Source organism: Petromyzon marinus, chromosome 4, assembly GCF_048934315.1.
Source record: "Petromyzon marinus isolate PM22_M1 ecotype Great Lakes invasive population chromosome 4, UKy_Petmar_22M1.pri1.0, whole genome shotgun sequence".
Taxonomy (NCBI): domain Eukaryota; kingdom Metazoa; phylum Chordata; class Hyperoartia; order Petromyzontiformes; family Petromyzontidae; genus Petromyzon; species Petromyzon marinus.
The window spans coordinates 16,510,791-16,530,306 of NC_133670.1; the positions used below are offsets into that span (position 1 = coordinate 16,510,791).

A 19,516-nucleotide genomic window follows, 5' to 3' on the forward strand; every position below is an offset into this window, starting at 1 on the left:
AGGGGCGTGTTGAGGTGACAAGGAGACGAGTTCGTGGTGGGGGGGGGGGTGTTTGCTGCTGGGTGGATTGGTAACGTCATACGTAGGTGGGTGACGTCAAACGGCAAGTTTCACATTGAGCGACGTCATCGTGGGGCCTTATGCTTACCTCGCCCCTACTGGGGCATGTGAAAAAGAGCTTCACAGCTCATCAGATTATCCAGGATAAACTCATTCTTAAATATTCTGATATTCGGAGATTAATGACTGGGTCGTGATTGCTTATCGTAACATATTAGTGGATATAGCGGCCTCTCGTGGCTGGAAGAATCATGTGAGCCAATTACGAAAATAACGTTAATTATATTCTGATCGATTAAAATGCAGCCGCCAAGCGCCTACTTGTGAGCAACGTCAGGGCCAGGTTCAAATGTGATATTGATACAGAACAAAGGGAGCAGGGATCAATGGTCAAGGGGAAAAGTAAAAAAAAGGGAAAATATACGGTTTTGATGAAATTAACAGTACAGTCCAAACGATTGAAGTTAAATACTTCTAGACATAGTAATTTGGTGTTGCAAAGTAATTTCTGCTCTAAACCACGCCAGTGTAACCCAAACAATTCCCCAATACATTGGGTTACAGTTACATCTAATCTAATCCTGACCAGAACGCTCCAGTCATCTCTAACAACATAGCATTAACCGCAACCCGGGGTTAATTGTAACCTCATGAGGTCAACTCTGACCCGTATGGTCGGGTAGACGTTAACTTTTACCTTGAGACAATTGCACCTTCAAATAAACTCGTTAAAAAACTTTTTTTTTAAAACAACGCTTTTATTAACTTCGTTCAATTCACGGTCGAGAAGTCCGTCAATGTCGCCTGAGACACGTGGCGTCTGCGTTTTGTGCGAGCCGATTCCACAGCGTTTTTGACCTACACATATATAAATACAAAATGTAAATTGTTTTAAAGTGGTGAATTAATTGATGCCGATTTTGACACAGGCATGCATTGTCACCGGATCTGAGAATGTGTGCAAAATGTGGAATTGATTGGATAACGGGAAGTGGACGAAATTTTTATTACAAAATTTGACCCAGGGGCCGTCCATAAATGACGTCACGCACCTAGGGGGGGGAGGGGGTCAGGCATTTGTGACGATGTGTGACTTTAGCACCCTGCTGACCCAACACTTTAACACAGCTATTTCAATGCTAAATTCTCCTGTTTGATATGTAAACTCCTTTGTCAAGGCGCTTTACTTTTCCCACCCAGCTTAAAAGACGCTGCGAAGCTCTGCAGTGTTCATTGAAGCGCTGTCGTCCCGACAGTTCTGTTCCTTCACCTGAAGAAGGCTACTTGTGTTGTGGCCGAAACGTCGTGAGAATTTTATTGTCTTATTTTGTTTTATTCTCATTCTACGTAGTGACTTTACCGAAAGAACCAAGAATAGGGGAGGGGGGTTTGAGAAATGTGACGTCACATCAAAATGCGCAACTTTAAATAAATATAGACAACACGTTTTACTTAAATTTTGATTTAAAGCTTTCGTGACTGCAGTAATTCATATTCTTAGCTCTTACAGTAAAGTCACGTTGAAGTGAAACAATAAAATAATATATATAAAACAATAATTGTTTTTATTGTTTTCTATAATTGTTTTTATTGTTTTATATATATTTCATTATTTTATTGTTTCCCTTCAACGTGACTTTACCGAAAGAGCTAAGAATACGTTTTACTTAATTAAATAGACTTTTAAATAAATGTTTTCTCCTACAACATCAGAGTGCACTACAAAGACAATATTGTAGTTTAAAGCGATTTGAAGCATGTTTTATTTTCTTTGGGGGGGGGGGGGGGCAGAGCGTCTTTGGGGAGGGGGGGGTCTGACTCTTTGTGACGCCGTGTGACGAAGGGGGGGGGTCAAAATCTTCCAAAATCAAGTTAAGTAAAACCGTTGAAAATACATGACTAGTTTGTGAAGTCATATTCTGATAACCATCCTCTGGCACAAGGTGTTGCACCGTTTTCTGAGAGTGCCTAATGGGAATGTATTCTCTTCTGACACGAGGCCAATAACGCAATTTAGAAAGCATTTGGGATCAAAATTATCCATAAGTTCGTAATTGAAATAATTTATTGCGTAGGGAGTAATGGTAACCAACACTAACCTGCGTCCTAGTTTAGCATCATCTCTAATATGGAGCAATACCTTGGGCTTACGTGACGATTTGTATTATGATTGTGCTTAGATTTGCTAATCATAACACACGTAACTGTGTTTTTTGGATCAGTTGATATTTTTCGGTGGGGGTTACGCGGGGAAAGGTGTGTGACCAGAAATCAATGCTAGGTGGCGCTAGCCAACTCCTTCGTTTTTAAGTGGAAAAACACGTGCGGTTTTCGGGTTACTATATTCGAGTGAGGTCTTGTCTTCTGGCTATAGTAATGTTTATGGTTCACATGGCCTATATGGTGCATATATGACGATAACTGTACTGTGCAAAAAGCTCCACCTCTCCGTATCCAATGTGAGGTACAGATGCTGAGGGCCAAACATTTTCTTTGGCAGGCCACACACACCTCAGGCACTGCAAGGGGCCATTGTGACGGAGTGCCATAACATTAGAAGCACAGTAATGCCAGGTCTAAAATATAGGTTAATTATAAGACCAGGATTGTATGTAGCAATTAAGACTACCCATTATCTAAGTAAAATCTAACATTTGTTGCAAAATATATGTACTGCTTTGCAAGCCTAATTTAAGCATGCTATGTTACTGAAATAAATGTAAACATTTCCGCAAATTTGTCTTAGCATTGTGTGTGTGTGTGTCATACAAAATGTGCTTGGACGTTTTTCATTTTGCTAAATTGTGGAGTAAATAATTTAACATATTGAGCTGAACACACTACGGTGTGTGTGGTGCTTTTCGATGCATTTGTTCATGCTGGAATAAACAAACATACGGATGGGGCTCATCACTGTCAGCAGCCCCAGAGGATACATTTCATATGAAGTTTAATTAACTTTCTGTAAATTATGTGAAACTCAGCATACAGAAATGTACGTGCAGGCTGGAATCAAACGAGTAATAATACAGTACAGTACACACAACATGTTATTTATAGACATAAAAAAGCACAACAGTGACCATAGGCTCAGTCCTCCCGTCACACCTTGCACGTCACATGATATAATACAAGCCTTGATTTAAACCACCAAAATTATTTTAATTATGGCCATATTTATTTAGCGAACAGCAGGGTAATTAGACATCTGCACATCATACTCTTTGGTTCTTTCGGTAAAGTCACGTAGGTAGAAAAATAAAATAAACAATAATATATCAGGACGATCGCTTGTGTTGCGATCGAAACGTCGTAATATATTATTTTTTTATTTTATTTTTCTACCTACGTGACTTTACCGAAAGAATCAAAGAGTATGGATTCCTGCAGTCACGAAAGCTTTTAAACAAGATCTGCACATCAACTTTATCCTTAAGAATCATCAGCAAAGATATTTCAAATTGCAATTGTGGCCTCCAGCCTCAAGCCTCCAGGAAGATCGGGGCAGCCCTGCATATGTGGAGAGGGGACTGCTGCTGCGGAGATATGCTGGAAGATGGCTTGAGACTTTTGTTCAAGAAGATTGGAACCACCTTTATCAACCCTCAGATGGAAATCGTGGCAAGGGCTTTGTATACAAGCATACGTTTGCGCCTATATTTTGTGTGATGTTAATAACATATAAGGTTTGTTTTTGTTATTGAATATATAATTGCTTTGCGGACTTTTCTGAACATCAGCACACTACACAACCGTAGATCATTGTCAGCTACAATGGACATTTGCTGTGGAAACAAAATGAAGTTAGCAGATGCAAACCTTCAGGCCTAATGAGAACTGACCTATGTAGAAGCAATGCTTCTCAACTTACTCCACAGTTACGTCAAGGTATCAAGTCAAGGCCATTTACACAATTAACTGCAGGAAAGAATAATTCCCAAATCGCATGTGGACATGGCAGTGTGAGCAAACTGAGTATACAATGATGATTACAAAGGAATGTGAGCATAACGGCATATTATCTTTTTTACGCCTTGAATTCTAAAAATAAAATACCGTATCATAAACACAATTTATACTTTATTAGTGAATGTCGAGAAGAGGTGCATGTTTAAGCTATAAGCGGATGTATGTCCCTAACGTCATAATAACACTAGTGTATCATCATTATAACACTAGTGTACTTTCATAAATATCATATAACCAGTACCTATAACATCCGAAGTTGACATATGATAATTCACCTATGTTGACTCTATATATGTTTTCAGTTTACAAATTAAAACTAGAATAAACTCATTCATTGGTAAACTTTGTGAATGTCTCAATTTTACGTATTTGACGAGTTTGATTTTCTATTTTATCCATGCTGTGCTCCACTTCCAACAGTTCTTCGACATTTTTCGTTGTGGTGTTTGACTCTTATTCTTCATAAAGAAGCAGGATGTGCCTTGAGACAACGGAGTGGGATATACGTGGTGCAGGAGGCAAGTCGCCCAACACTTTTTGGACATAGATAGGGTTGGAGGAGGGAGGGTGTAGGGGACAAGTCATATGCTGGGTTCCACAATTAATAACCTTCATAGACTCCCGAGCCTACTGAACGTTGGCCCCCGTGGCTCCTTGCCCCTAACTTCAAAATCATTCCCACGCGCCTGCCTTGGGATTTGACGTGTGGGGCAGGGGGGTTGAGGAGCGCAAAGATGGGATGTGACCATTGGGGACCCCGTGAGCCTGGCCGTGGTGGGGGTGGTGGGGGGGTGGGGCAGATGTGGGCCAGAGAGTGGTTTATTTTGGAACAAGCCTGGTGTGGAGGAGATGATGAATGAGATCCTTGTGAGCTCTGCCGTGGATGTGAGATGCGGGACAGGGAGGTTGTAGGAACAGTCACGGGTGTGGCGCCGGTGCACGGTGGTAGCGGTAGTGGCAGGACCCTCGTGAAGATCCCCGCGTCTCGTACGCTCAGTGGGCCCCGTGGTGCCGCGCTACGCACCATGCGTCCCGCAGGGCGCATCCTCCACCTCCTCCACCTCCTCCACCTCGTCCTCCTCCTCCACCAAGGACTCCGATCCGCCGACGCTGGCGCGGCCGCCGCCGGGTTGGCCCTGCCGTTCGTCTACGAGTCGAGGGCTCGCTGCGAGCCGCCGTGCCGCAACTATGGACTGTGTGTGCGCAACGACACCTGCTTCTGTCTGCACGGATACCAGGGAGAGCGCTGCCAGCACGGTAGCTTACCACCACCTGCACGGGTGGCCACGCATACGCAGGGCGCACACACACACACACACCTGCACGGGTGGCCACGCATACGCAGGGCGCACACACACACACACACCTGCAGGGGTAACCACACCTGCTCTGGGAGTAGTCATCAAAGATCGCCCTCTGTACCTGTACCAGGGGGTGCAACTGCTTCAGGGATGGAGAGGCTCAGGCTCCGAACAACGAGAGGTGGGGGGGGGATTGGACAGCCCCCCCCCCCCATGTAATTCCTTACACCAGGGTCCATGCCGACCACGAGACACCTCTGCCGTATACCCCACACAGACCGGGCAAGTCCTGTTCGCGATCACCTTGTTCGGCCTAGCGCGGCCACACGAGCGGGTGGTTTGGCCATCACCACGCACGGCCACATGTTTCCCCAGTGCTGATGTTTGTACGCAGCACCAAGTAGTTATTTAAGGCCAGGATTCATCCCGCAGGATTGAATCAACTCGCTCCGATTGCTCGGCGTTGCCATGTGGGCGAATCGTTTCGCGCAACCGCAACGTAGAACAAATCAGCGAACGAATGTTGGGGATTCCACGTTACTATGGCGGGGGCGAGTCTGAACATTTGAGGACTACTAATTTATATACCACAACGTGGTACAGTACTCGTTTTATCGACTCCGGAAGAAGGGTTTGGATTCTCCCCGACTGGAATTGTAAAACTTGTTTTCTCTCGCAGTGCGCTGCAACCGAGCCGGATTATGCCACTCAAGCCTTTTAGTCTCTATACTAGCACAGTATAGCAATGTTTTTAAAAAAATATATATACTGGACATCCTAGTTTGTGTACAATAACGTATTTCCGAATTGAAGGACCTGTTGTTCATTTGTTCTTTCACAGCCACGTGCAACCCGCAGTGCAAGCACGGCGGCGAGTGCCTGAGATCTGACAAATGCCGCTGCACTGTGGGATTCGAGGGGCGATTCTGCCAAAAAGGTGCTGCTGCTCCCCCCTTTGGTTATCCTCGTTTCACGCAGTGCATTCATTCCACGTTATCAATTCTCCGGTCCAAAGTAATGTCGACAGCTGTCAGTGGAGAGGTGCAGCGTCGCAACAGTTTCTTCGTGCGCTTTGGAAAGATGTTCCAGGCGTGTGTCTCGTGATGATGACAATGATGATGATGATGGTGGGCTCCGACGTGCGTTTAGCGCACTAATTAGATGATTACATTCCGATGATACGTAAGATAAATTCACATTTTTTTCCGCGTGTAGATTCGAGAGCTTCTCAGGATGCTGCAGAAGACGACCATATACACATAATCAGTAGACACGAAATAATGACAGAATTAAAACAACAGTTGGCAGATTTGAGAAGCGACGGGACAAGCGCAGCAACCCGCACGCGAACGATGATAAACTGTAGACTGATTAGGTACGTTTATAATCATGTTAAATTGTTATGTAAACAAAGTTTTATTGTGTACAAAGTAAACATTTGAGTACTAGAGACATGCGTGCTTCATTAAAAGTGTGCACAATTACGAAACACGTTTAAAAATATATATAATGTACGGTAAAGAGACGGTACACACAGGATTGACAACATATCTTTACCATGTGGAAGTACAGCATTCGTTTTAATAGATACAATGTAGGTGTTTAAGTGATTAAAACAAACTAAATTATCGTCGCGAAAGCCTACATGTTAAACTGATATTTAATGCTATTTCACAAAGATTCCGCTGTTAATTCTCCAACGATAAGCCGGTATAAATATTCTGACTGCCCCGTCTGTCTGCTGTGAAGGGAACGTCAGCGTTAGCCAACTTAATATATTAATCTGTATGAGGAAGTGCAAATGACGACGGTCGTGAGATGTTTCCAAGCCCGTGTACCACCTGTGTACCACCGGACTTGGTGCAGAGTTTTTGTTATATAGTAACCTAAACGACTGCATCCGCGTTTACCTGCTCACTTTTAATTGGCAGGGCCCATTTAGTTCGTTTTAAAAGGTGAAGTCTCCTGACAGGTTATATCGTGTATGAAACGCGTGTCTGTTTGCAGAACGATCAGAAGACTAATGGAGGCATGCCAATATGCAATGCAGTACACACAGCCGTGATATATACATTTTTAAATGACCTTACGAAACGAAACTGAAATTAAAGTTAACTAATATAGAATAATGACTATTCCTCAAGGTGCACATTTTTACTGTTTACATCTTTACCAATGATGAAGTCCCATTCACGGGACACTTAATTAGCATTTTACTTGGTTGAACACAGATGGACTGAAAATATCGGATGGGTGCCATGAGGAGGGACGTTTATAGGGCCTGAGAGCTTACTATCGTGTTACATCACAATTCACGCTCAGACTATAGCCATGCATGCCATTAGGTGCTAAAACATTCTAACGTGTCATGTAATGTGCCTCAGTTTTCATTAGTTTGCGAAAGGTTACCAATATCAACAGCCAATGCATATATTTTGTATATACACCTTATAACAAAACTGTTAATTTCAAGTGAGTATTAACATTTTATTAAAATGTGTAAAACTTTTGCTTAACAATAAAAAAATAATAAGACCACTTGTATCCATATAGAAATTCATCTGTAGGTAAATCACAAAACTGTATTGCCTATATTTTTGGAGAAAAAATAGAGACAAGTTTCATGTACAATATAATCATTTATTATATTATACGTACATCATATCCACTGTTGTGGACTGTTATGATATGTATATATGAATGTTAAGAAATTATATTAAATAATGTCAACACATTTCTTGACTCATGAAACTACAATAAACAACACAAATTTATTTGCTTCTAATAATCAATAACCAGTGGCATGAGAGGGTGTTTTTTTTTAGGATTTCCCCTCCACTCTAAGTTGTGAGCTCATCTCTCGCCATTTGTGTCTTGCCTTCCAGCGAGCTGCAGTGGGGGCTGCATGAATGGCGGTCAGTGCGTGACGGTACTCGGCGTCTCCAAGTGCTCGTGCCTCTCTGGCTGGGGAGGCGCGCGCTGTCACCAGGGTATACGGCATTCTCCGGATTGCGACAGCCGCTTAACGCGTACTAATGGGTCCTCGGGGCATTGCGTTCGCCTAAGTGGCCTGGGTGGAGTAGTGAGTGGTAAGAGCAGTGTATTTCTGGGTAGCCACCCCAATTGATTAGAACTGGGGTTTCAAGCGAAGTGATTTGATAGTCTCAGTCCAGTCACATCAGCGGTGACAGGGATCATACAAAAATCCAACACGTGAAATTTGGAGGTTTTAAAGTACTTAATTTGGCAAAATTTCAACTCTGTGAAATATAAATTCAGCTTGCCATGCGACCTGAATTTCTCTGAAACGGGACATACATGAAAGTGCAGCTCCTCAAGTGTGGATCACAGGGCATTTGAAGTCGTTCTTGGATATCACCTTCCACAGGCTGTGCTCTAACATGGGGTGAGATACACTGCTCTGCAAGCATTCCCATTGGACACTCCGTCTCATGACATGAATTCAAAATCACAAATGAAATAAATGTAGAAAAAGGCAAAAACAATTGTTATGTTAACCATAACTTTCAAATATGTACTGTATTGCTGTTCTACCTTTGGTGCAGAGGAAAGATATTGATTTGTTAAATGTATCTCGTATGTTCTTTCTTGGCTTTGTTTGCAGCTATGTGTTCACAGGGATGCAGAAACGGAGGTGTGTGTGTGGTGCCAGACATCTGTAGTTGCCTTCCAGGCTGGCATGGAGGAGCCTGCCAGATAGGTGAATCCTTATTTCTTGATGTGCCAGCTAATACTTGTTATTATGATGGCTATGGGACTGAGATGGTTGCAGAGGTGCACAAAGAGCCTGCGCAGGCCATGTGATTGGTTTACAGGGGTGATGCCCTTGCACCCTATGGCATCATTTTCTCATAACCACCCTTTGTGAAAAAAGGCTCGCTATTAGCAATTATAGGTGACTCGTCACAGCATGTCCAATAGCAGTGTAAAGATGCATACATTAATTTATCAAATCGGTACTGACATTCAAAATTAATGCATCTAATCATGTCTGCAAGAAAAGTCAGTGATTTTCCATCATATTTCTTGAATTTTCTTGATGAAATTATCAGGGGAGTTAACCATTAGTGGCATAATGTCTAAGAATAGGCTTCACACAAACATGGATAACAAAGTCATTAAAATGTCAATTATTTTCCACTACAACATATTATTTATTAATTTCTGAAGCTAGCTTATGAACAAATATATACATAAAATAAACTGTTTTCAAATCAACATTGGGCAGTAAAGTTTCAGTATTCCAGTCCATCTAGAGACCAATCAGTTTCAAACACAATGCATATATTATCAGAGCATGTGTGTTTTCATGTTCACCACGAGTACTGTGTGTGATTAATGCAGACATAATTCCTTGCAAAAGGTTTCTATTTGGTGTTTTTGAACATCTTAACATCTCCTGTTTTATTGCCAGAAAGTGTAAAACCTATTATTTTTCATACTCTTGATCTTGTGATATAATACACATAATACCTGCACACAGATTTGATCGCACCATCTTTCGGACACGTTCTGTTACTGGGCTGTTGCTGCTGTCACTACTCTTGACCATATGCCCATTGCTCCTTCTCGGGACGTGTCCAACCCAGGCCCACTTACGTTTCTTTACAGTTTCCATGCCATCTCGAACCATAAGCCACATATAGTTTGCAATTATTAAAGTCTTCATCTTTAGGCACATTTCAATGTTATTTTTCATTGAAAAGTTCAGTGTATGTAATGCTCAACCATGCTTTTTTGCACACGTCACCAGCCGAGTGCCAGAAGCCATGCCTCAACGGAGGGAAGTGCGTGGCGCCCGACGTCTGCCGCTGCCGTCACTACTACCGAGGTCCCCGCTGTGCGACTCGAGTGATTGCATAATCACTCCACACTGGTGCACAGATGCTGCCGCCTTAATGTCTTCCCGTGCCAAAAAAAACAGTACACCAGAGCACCATCATCAAACGCCCGAGACTGTGTTTAAAGCCAAGCAATCCAGCCAGGCCCAATATTTGATGACTGTGTACCATGCGCAGGGCTGCCTAGATTTTCCTGGAGGTCCAGGGCAGATTGCCACGTGAAACTTTATTATTCATGAGTCACACACAAAAAAACCAGGCCCGTTGTGGAGCCCTCTTTGGTGTGAGGCCCAGGTAAATGACCCCTTTTATCCCTCCGACCTGTCGGCGACCCTGCCTACGTGCGTCTCCGTAATGATGTTATCGGATATCGGAAGCCAAGCAGGTGTGAGCAGTATGTAGTCAGTTGGGTGACCGCCAAGGTTTGTCAATTGTTGTAGGTGTGGAGTTGCCAGGGCTGGCCAGGGGATAATGGAGTTGAGTGTCGATCCCTGTCCGTATGTGTAGTGGGTTTTTCTTTGGTTACTCGATTTCCTCCCGCACGCCAAACACTGCAGTAATTGAATTGTCCAAACATACCAATGCAGGATTCTCTTGAAAAGGTATTGGGGACTCATGCGAGGCGTTCCTTGGTAAATTAGTATAGGAATTAAAAAAGTTTGTGAAACAAAGTTCGTCATGCACTGCCCATGGAGCTTTACAGTCATAACAACTGAGGTTTATCTTAATAATTGTATTCATGCATGTCTAGTAAATAATAGATGACTAAACTGTACATTGTTCAGGTTTGAATACCATATGTTCATCATAAGAATAACTTAGAAATTAGAAGAGCATTCTAACGTGTCATGTAATGTGCCTCAGTTTTCAATACTTTGCAAAGGGTTACCAATATCAATAGCCAATGCATATATTTTATATAAACCTTAGAACAAAAGTGTTAATTTCGAGTATTAACATTATATTCAAATATGTACAACTTTTGATTAACAATAAAAAAAAATCAACGTAGAAATGTAGATAGAAAATGACTTTTAATAAAGATTTTCAATGATTTACAGTTTTCCAATGTAAAATGTTTTGTAAAACGTGTCGCGTTAACACATTGTATTACATTTGTACCATATACATAGATCTAAACACATCTCAAGTGTCTGTAATCTGCACCTACGATTAGCATGGTTGGCTACGTACGGTGCGAAAAAAGTTCAACATACATACTGTAATGTGTAGCCAATTGACGCATATTGTGTTTTTATTGCAAGTGAATAAAGCGTATATATTTACATAAACAATTGATTATATCTCAGGCGTTTCAATATCTAACGTACACTATATACCACAGGCCGATAATGAAATATGAGGTTTGGTAATGCGTTTTATGCCATAAATGTTGCGTAGTCCCAAGTGAAGATTTGAAAGTAACCGAAACAAAATCTCTGAAACAAAACACAGTGTGCCCATAAAGTATCGTTCATTATTACAGAATTGTAATTAAACAGCAGTTTGAGCTAAGCCCGTGAAAATACAAAATTTCAAACTTGGTATTGTGAAGATTTAATCGGGTCTCATTCTTCTTAGCTTCCACACGTCTGTCTATGGTGTTGGCGACACGCATGGTATCGAGATTTAAACGAAAATATTTTTTAAACAAAACTATTTTTTATTTGACCAGGTAAGGCCCACTGAACTATATAGCTAATTTTTCGAAGCGACCTGGTCACAAATGATAGCTCACTTTAGTCACTTATCATGTGGAGATGTATAATAGGCAAATACTCTTAAACGCATGTTGATTCTAAATGTGGAGGGAAAAACTGGAGGACCCACATATAAATCCACACGACCACGGGGAGAACACGAAAACTCCAAATATACAGCAGGCGTCAGGGTCGGGATCGAACCCATAACCTTCTGTATACCAGGCGAGGTAGTAAACATCTCGCCGCCGTGGTGCCCCGTGGTGGTCGCCAACATCTCGGCTGTGATTGTTCCGAATGTTGCTGTTATGTGCTGTTGCAGATGACTCAAGGCTTTCGGTTATTTGGCATACACTTTAGCTTAAGTATATAAGAAATATGTTGCCACCATTTGAACAATGCAGTTAAAACTTCTGTGCAATCATAATTATTTCATCGCGTAGAGAGTTAGGGAGACCCTTTATCTTTCCTGGTACAGGCTATTTTAGCGAAGGTGATAAGTGCACACACATGTTCAGTTATGAAAGCAGGTAATGCGTCGCATTGGGAATTAGTTGTGGGAGAACAAGTGGGACGTACGTGAAAAGCATGGCATGGAGCCAGTCATAATGTTCAGTGCAATAACACTTAGATCATTCCAGGAGTTCAACAGCTATAATGAGAAGCAGCTGTGAGCAGTGTAACTGGTTAGATCTGTATTCCCAGTATACCACTTAATGTAAAAAGAGGTTTTGTATGATGGATGATGGTGATGCATTTGATACCACGCAAAGCCAAATTACTGTAAGCTTCTATGGCAGCTTGCCGCTGGTGCAGTGACAGATTAATTATATTTCAGCTGTCAAGTTTTCTGACTGACAATTGTGCACACACGTGGCTATGATAGAAATCGATTTAGAAAAATAAATCCCAATAACAAAACAATAACTACAACAAACCAAAGTGATAAAAAAGCAAAATTTTCTTGAAACAACTTCTAAAACTATTACAAAACCAAATATTTCAAGGAATATCATGATGCCTGTTAATCCTATCAATGCACTACAATACAGAATAAGTGTTTCTCATCTGAAACGGTCATGTTACAATATTATTAGAAAGGCATTGTTTGCGTGGTACGCTTAAATAAATCCTACAAAACTGCAATGCCCCAGAAATGGCCCAATGCTTTTGTGTTGTTTAAAGAAGTGAGCACAGAGGTAGATACGTGACCACAGGTTGTCAGAGTGGAACAGCGAGTGGTTATGTGAACAGTTGAAGTGGCAATTGCATTGTCTACCACTGCTCTATTGTGAAATATAAAATAAATTATACATTTTTGTTTTTTTTGGCCTGTTAAAAAAATCGTATAATAATTTCTGAGCACAAGGACATGTATACAGTGATGCAGCACCAATCAAACAAGCGCATTCAGGTGGAAGCCCACGTCACAGTGGTGTCACGTGGGCACTGTAACAGCGCAGCACTTCGTTTTGCGAGCAGCATTCGTATATATATTTGAAGGATTTCCCAGAAATTCTTCTGCTTGTCAGCTCACCCCAACGTAATCTGGTTAAAACAACGCAAAAGTTGCAATGCATGCAATTTGTCAATCTCAAATGCAAGTGGAATGAAAAATCACAATACTTATTAGACACAATGTGCCAGACATATATACTTACAAAACTAAAGTGAACTAATTGTTGGGATTTAAAAACAATCACTCTCCAGGTTATGCACATCATAGGCTATGAGTCTGTTTACACATTTCACAAAACGTCACAATACCACTTTTAGTTTGACTTCGGAACAATCAACGCTGACGGGGGAATTACTACAATTACACAATACAATTCGGGTTGAATACAGCATCTGAATGCACTCGCATCTCAATACGCCGCATGATGGTGCTTGAAGGAGGAATCTGCTGACCTTTCTGTGACAAACCAGGCCTGCAAATCCGGGACGGCACGCACACAAGTTGGGCTGCACACACTTGCTCCCGAACTGGCACTTGGTGTGGCAAGTAGCTATGAAGAGAACACACACACACACAGGGTGAAATTCCAGCGAAATAACAGCGGACAGCAGCTTGCACTCCCAAAATAGTCAATCACAATCAGACTTTCTTACGTCGTCTAAATGAGACCACATCTAAAGACACTCCCTACAGAGAGATACAGGTAATTATTCGGTCATGAATGGAAATAGAGGCATAGCGATTGTATCACGGATCTTAGATTTTTTTTCAAAAATATAACAGAACAAAGTGGATAGCATGTTATTAAATTAATGATAACAAAAGTAAAAGTCACGAATCTATTTGGTTAAAACATTTTACATTATATTCACAAAATACAGCAACTGTGAATGGCAAGCAATTTATAGAAAAGCCAAGAACAAGGACAATGTACTTCTCCTTCTTGGTTTTTGTTTCATTAAAGCAAAATCTGTAGCGGATCGATCTTACACAGAAACATCTGGAAGCTGTGTAGCTAAGGTTTAGAAAGGGTCCCAATTAAGCCAAGGCTTTGGACCTGCGACGTACGGTTTTGGCACTGCGCTCCCTCCCAGCCCGGTGGACATAGGCAGGTATTGGGGCGAATACACTCGCCTCCATTCTTGCATTTCTGTAGACACATTGCTGTGGAGGAACACAAACGAACAATCCAACAGGCTCTCGTAATTCCAACAGGAACGTGACGCAGAAATGAGCTTTACGCAGCTGCATTCTGCGTGGCGTGAAATGTCACAAAGTAAATCGTACAACGTGAACTGTATTGCTGCTGTAAGCAAATATATTTCCCGCACTGATCCTGACCGCAATACAAAAAAAAACATAATCTGCAATGGCAGATGTCAGATGAATTTCTAAAGTAATACCTATTGAGGCTAACGCTGATCAAACATGGTACAAATGAAGACTGTCTCAACTGAAAAAATCCAGAGCTGGGCTGTTCCACTCAGTAAAGAAGACTTTGGAAAATTGCCCTTTTCCTGTACTTGCCTGACCTAGAGTCAAACTCAAGATGCTTTGGAAAGGATGCAGGACCATTTACCACTTCCCCGAGGCTTTCCTAGTTCAGCACTCTAATTTTGTTGTCAAGCACAAAATATAAAACGAATGTGCAAAGTGTGTTACAGCATACATGTGTAGCATTTCATTAATGACACACTGAAAAAGTAAATCTGGCATATTTCTCGATATACGTAAAGAGTTGATACCTCTGAATTTGAGAACTCATTAAAAAACAGGGTTTAGAGTTACGTTTTTGTTGAGTTTATTTTGTTAATTTGATTATACTGCTATTGCATGTTTCTTAGAGTGCAAGCTAAACATCAACAAGGCGGACCAGTAAGACAAACAAGACATGCTTAGTAATTTAAAAGGAGCCCATAACAGATGGTTTTATTATACACATATATAAAGAGTCAACATTCACGAACTTAGATGTTGCCCGACAGGAAACCATATGCACAACCCCCTGGCAAATTTGCCTGCCCTCCCAATGGCCTCCAAAAAACACACTCGCACACTTTTCCCACCCACAGATTTATTCTCGTACCCCAACATTCACTTTGGCTCAAACTCCAACGAGCACATTTCTGCATGTCAAACTCACGTTTGTTACATTTCTTGCCTTTCCAACCGGACGGGCACGAGCAGATGTTGGGCCCCACACATTTCCCTCCGTTGAGACATGTCGGATCACAGACACCTTAACAAGGAAGAGGCACAGCAACTGCGGGTGTCATGGCCAAAAATCATCCTAGTTAACTGTTGCACATATGGCTATATGGAAGGCATGGGTTCATCAGTCGAGCTGATCCTCAACCTCACAAATCTAAGTGTGTGTAAGAATGAATTGGATTTCCAGCAAACTGTTTCCAAAAGTCAAGTCAGATTAATCATTACATGTCTGCTATGTATTGATTTAACGTAATTCATATAAAGCCGCTACAGGAAGAAAACACTAGACACATGAAGCGTGTAAGGTTTTCTACATGTACTAACTGGCATATACACAGAAAAAACAGTGGTATAGTGGTGATTAGCTTGCATACCCAGCTCACTGAGTCTCATGACTCGTGTTCAGGAGGGTCCTGACAAGTTTTCACAGTTGGGGAGGGGGGGGTAATGATTTACGTGTAAATTCCAATGGAGCAATATGTGGGTAAATAAATAAAAAAAGTGCCACATTTGGAGCTTGACGGCCGGCACACAATGGCCCACTCTTGTGAACGACACCACAGGATCTTTAACGTCCACTGTGAATCAGACGGCGTGTATTTCCGTGGTAATACAGCCGCAGTATTCGAACCATGAACCTGCTGTGGTTAGCGCGTGGGACTAAGAATCCAGTGACCCGAATTAAACTACTGGCCATGGCTAACATCAGTCATGAGTGATATCTGAATTGATCATTGGGCACCACTCTTTACCAACCCATACTGCCCAGTGTGGTGAAGTATGGTCAAACATCTCCATGACTGACACTGCACGGAGAGGCCTTCATCCAGCAGTGGATTGAAAGAGGACTCTAGATTATTATATATTTATGGGACCTTTTTCCAGTATCCAAAATGATGAAAAATAAGAATAGGTTTTACCCTTTCTTATTGCCAGAAAGGGTAAAACCTATTCTTATTTTTCATTATTATATATATGTTGTTAGCTTGTAACTTCTCACTGCTGGGAAAATGCCTCCTTCGTTGTTATGCATGTTTCCATTCTTTCCTCTCCTTAGTTGTTCCTGTCCTTATTATATGTACACACATTAATTACATCCTAATCCTCTCGCATAACACACTTTTATATGTCTACGGAATGCCACAGCCTTTTATGGGAGTGCTTTCCTCTGGCGACACATGAGACATACTGCCGCCGATGATCAAACTGCCCATTTAAAAGCCCTCTAATCAAGCACTACATGATAGTAATACCATAATGATAGTGATATCAAGTTATATCTGAACCAGTCTTGCTTCCCCCCCCACACAAACCCCCAGTTAAAGCATAGTTAATTTAGTTTCGTGACCAACACAGAGTGGGAGAGCCCTTCATCCAGCAGCACACTGACAAAGGGGCTATGATTTAAATAAAATAATTCGACTTTTCTAAAGAGACATAGAAATTGTATTTATTAGGACCATAAATGCAGCACACACACTCTACAGTGTAAATGCGACTAGCATGCAGCAACAGTAACACACGTAGTGCAGACATCTAGTGAGATGAAATAATATAGTTTGTAGAGACGTAGTGAGAAGAGAGAACATTGACAAGAAATAGAGATGTGGTCTTATAAGGGTGTGTGTGAAATTATTAGGTATAAAAGAATTAATTTCTAAACTAGAACTCAGCCATTGCCTTTTATGTGTCCATATGTACCTTTGTATTGCATGTTAACTCTTTGTAAAAAAGAACACCCCAACATATTAATCTGTGAAATAGGATCACACCACGAAATCGAAGATAGGGAATTTCAAACGAGAAGCGTTCGTAAAGCGCACCATTATGGCCACAGTCCAAAAGGGACAAAATCCTGCGTGTAAAGTTGTGGGAAAGGAGGTCGGGCCACTCACTCTCCTGGCAGCGCTTGCCCATGTATCCCTCAGGGCAGGAGCACACGTTGTTCCTCATGCAGTGGCCCCCATTCTTGCAGGCCGGGGAGCATATGGCTGTTGCGGTAAAGCGGCATGTTAGCATAGACGGTTCACAGCACACATGACGTGCCACACTATTACCCCCCCAAAGGCTAAATTGAGACTTGGTCGATCGTGACAAATTACTTTTGATTTGTTGGAAAGCAAACGACCTCCATAAAGAGCATTTTTTTTTAGTATTTTCAGACAGTATAGCACTTCAAGCAATTAAGGCACAATAAACAAATATATACAAGGGGAGAGTGGTAGCACAGTGGAGAGTACACTGTGATATGAAACTACCGCCCTGAGTTCGATTTTTGGCCACATATAACACTAATGACGAGTGATATCTGAACTGGTCCTGGGCCTCCCCTTCACCAACCTGCACTGACCAGTGTGGTGAAGTATGGTCAGACACTGCCCACGACTGGCATGGCGTGGAAAGGCCTTCATGCAGGAGTGGAGTGCATTGACAAGGGCTGTAAATAATATCATTGTTCTAATTTATTTATTCATAAAATAAATGTGTGCATATGTACGTATGAAGCACCGTGTACCATTCTGGCAGTACGGCCCAAAGAAGCCCTGGGGACAGGCACACACGTGTGGCCGGACGCAGGTTCCTCCGTTAAGGCACACGGGATGGCAGGCCGCTGAGTCACACACACACGCACACACGCAACGCACACGTGGACCTTTCTGTCGCTGCCATCCAAATACATAAACGTCAGTGGGTACAGTGCGTCCAACACATAGTGGTGATTTTGGGGTGCAATCCATTAAAAATGTAAAGTAAAAAAAAAAATTGCAGTCCCGAAAAAAATTATAACCACAAAATGAACAGCGGACAAAGCAATATCTGTTCTTTGGTTCTTTCGGTAAAGTCCCGAAAGAACCAAAGAAGATGAATCCTCGCAGTCACGAAAGCTTTAAATCGAAATTTAAAGCAATATCTGCTTTTTGTTTTCTGCATTTCCACGCTGCGTGGAAAAATCACATTCCCAGGCAGTCCCAAATTTGTACTGTAGTGTACAGGCACTCTTCTACTTACGAACGAGTTAGGTTCCAGAGGTCTGTTTGTAAGTCAATTTGCTCGAAAGTCCAACTTTACTCCTATCGATTCCAAACATGGTGTACAGCATGTACACTAAACACGGGGAATGGCTTTGAAAGTTGCATAATCTCCTGTAGAAGTAGATGCTATTGGTTCTTCATGTTCTTCAGATGTAGATGCTAATTCCCTTTTGTGTTCGTGTTTATTCTCGACTCTCTCTAAAAACTCGGTCCAAACAGGCAATTGGACATAAAGACAGATTTGTTCGTATCTCTGGAAATTTGTAAGTAACGCTTGCAGCATTGAGTGTGGTTCCAGAATTGGCTGGTAATACCCCACCTCCGAATTACTCTAGTATTTCTTGGACACACTGTATACGAATTCAGCTATAATTATTTTATTCTCATTAATATTGAATTGACAATTTTGTTTTGTTTCTATTATCTCAACAGATGATTATCACGATGATGAGACCCCACAATGTTAGAACGCCAATTGTACACCACTCAATGTATTTTACACTGCAGAATACGTGCTGAAAATTGGAATGGTAACAATGCTCACAAGTTCAAAGTGTGCAGCTAACAGCTTCTTTTGGACTGCCATGATACCATGTTAAATTGGAATAAAAGTGTCTAGTTCTGTATAATCTGCAGAAGCATTCCTATTCATCAGCAATTGCCAGGTCTCCATAATCACAATCCCCTGCAGTCCGTCTAAATATGTTCATTCCCTGAGTGACGTACCAGGCAGGATAAACTAACATTTCAGTGAACAAATAAACGTAGCAATTATATTATGAGACGTTGATAGTGTTGAATACAGGAATACTCCGTGTGAAATTTGGTTAGCCGTATTCATTTGGGATGGAGACAGAACGAGAGAGATGAGAAACACACAACGTGAGGTAAGGAATCGCGTTTTCAACAAAAATGCCACGAT

General features: G+C 41.7%; 2 protein-coding genes across 3 annotated transcripts in view; one reads left to right on the top strand and one right to left on the bottom strand.

Annotated features, from left to right (window-relative positions):
- The first annotated feature begins 4,409 nt into the window (after positions 1 to 4,409).
- On the top strand, positions 4,410 to 11,382 carry LOC116938596 (uncharacterized). The gene is made up of 5 exons (XM_032945925.2): positions 4,410 to 5,286; positions 6,172 to 6,267; positions 8,216 to 8,320; positions 8,956 to 9,051; positions 10,105 to 11,382. The coding sequence occupies exons 1-5, from the start codon at positions 4,920 to 4,922 to the stop codon at positions 10,212 to 10,214; spliced, it is 774 nt and encodes a 257-aa protein (XP_032801816.2). The 5' UTR covers positions 4,410 to 4,919; the 3' UTR covers positions 10,215 to 11,382.
- The window catches only part of LOC116938595 (von Willebrand factor D and EGF domain-containing protein-like), a 71,172-nt gene continuing 62,863 nt past the window's right edge, over positions 11,208 to 19,516 (bottom strand). For both annotated transcript variants that reach the window (XM_032945922.2, XM_032945924.2), the window contains 6 exons: positions 18,078 to 18,173; positions 17,458 to 17,553; positions 15,495 to 15,590; positions 14,420 to 14,515; positions 13,804 to 13,901; positions 11,208 to 13,440 (listed from right to left, as the gene is read on the bottom strand). In XM_032945922.2, the coding sequence (XP_032801813.2) occupies positions 13,426 to 13,440; positions 13,804 to 13,901; positions 14,420 to 14,515; positions 15,495 to 15,590; positions 17,458 to 17,553; positions 18,078 to 18,173 (497 nt within the window). In that variant the 3' untranslated portion in view covers positions 11,208 to 13,425. The remainder of the gene's footprint in view (positions 13,441 to 13,803; positions 13,902 to 14,419; positions 14,516 to 15,494; positions 15,591 to 17,457; positions 17,554 to 18,077; positions 18,174 to 19,516) is intronic.

Coding starts and splice junctions, on each gene's coding strand:
- LOC116938596 (XM_032945925.2), top strand. CDS start 4,920: ATGCGGGACAGGGAGGTTGTAGGAACAGTCACGGGTGTGGCGCCGGTG. Junction 6,268..8,215: donor GGGGCGATTCTGCCAAAAAG/GTGCTGCTGCTC, acceptor CTTGCCTTCCAG/CGAGCTGCAGTGGGGGCTGC. Junction 9,052..10,104: donor TGGAGGAGCCTGCCAGATAG/GTGAATCCTTAT, acceptor ACACGTCACCAG/CCGAGTGCCAGAAGCCATGC.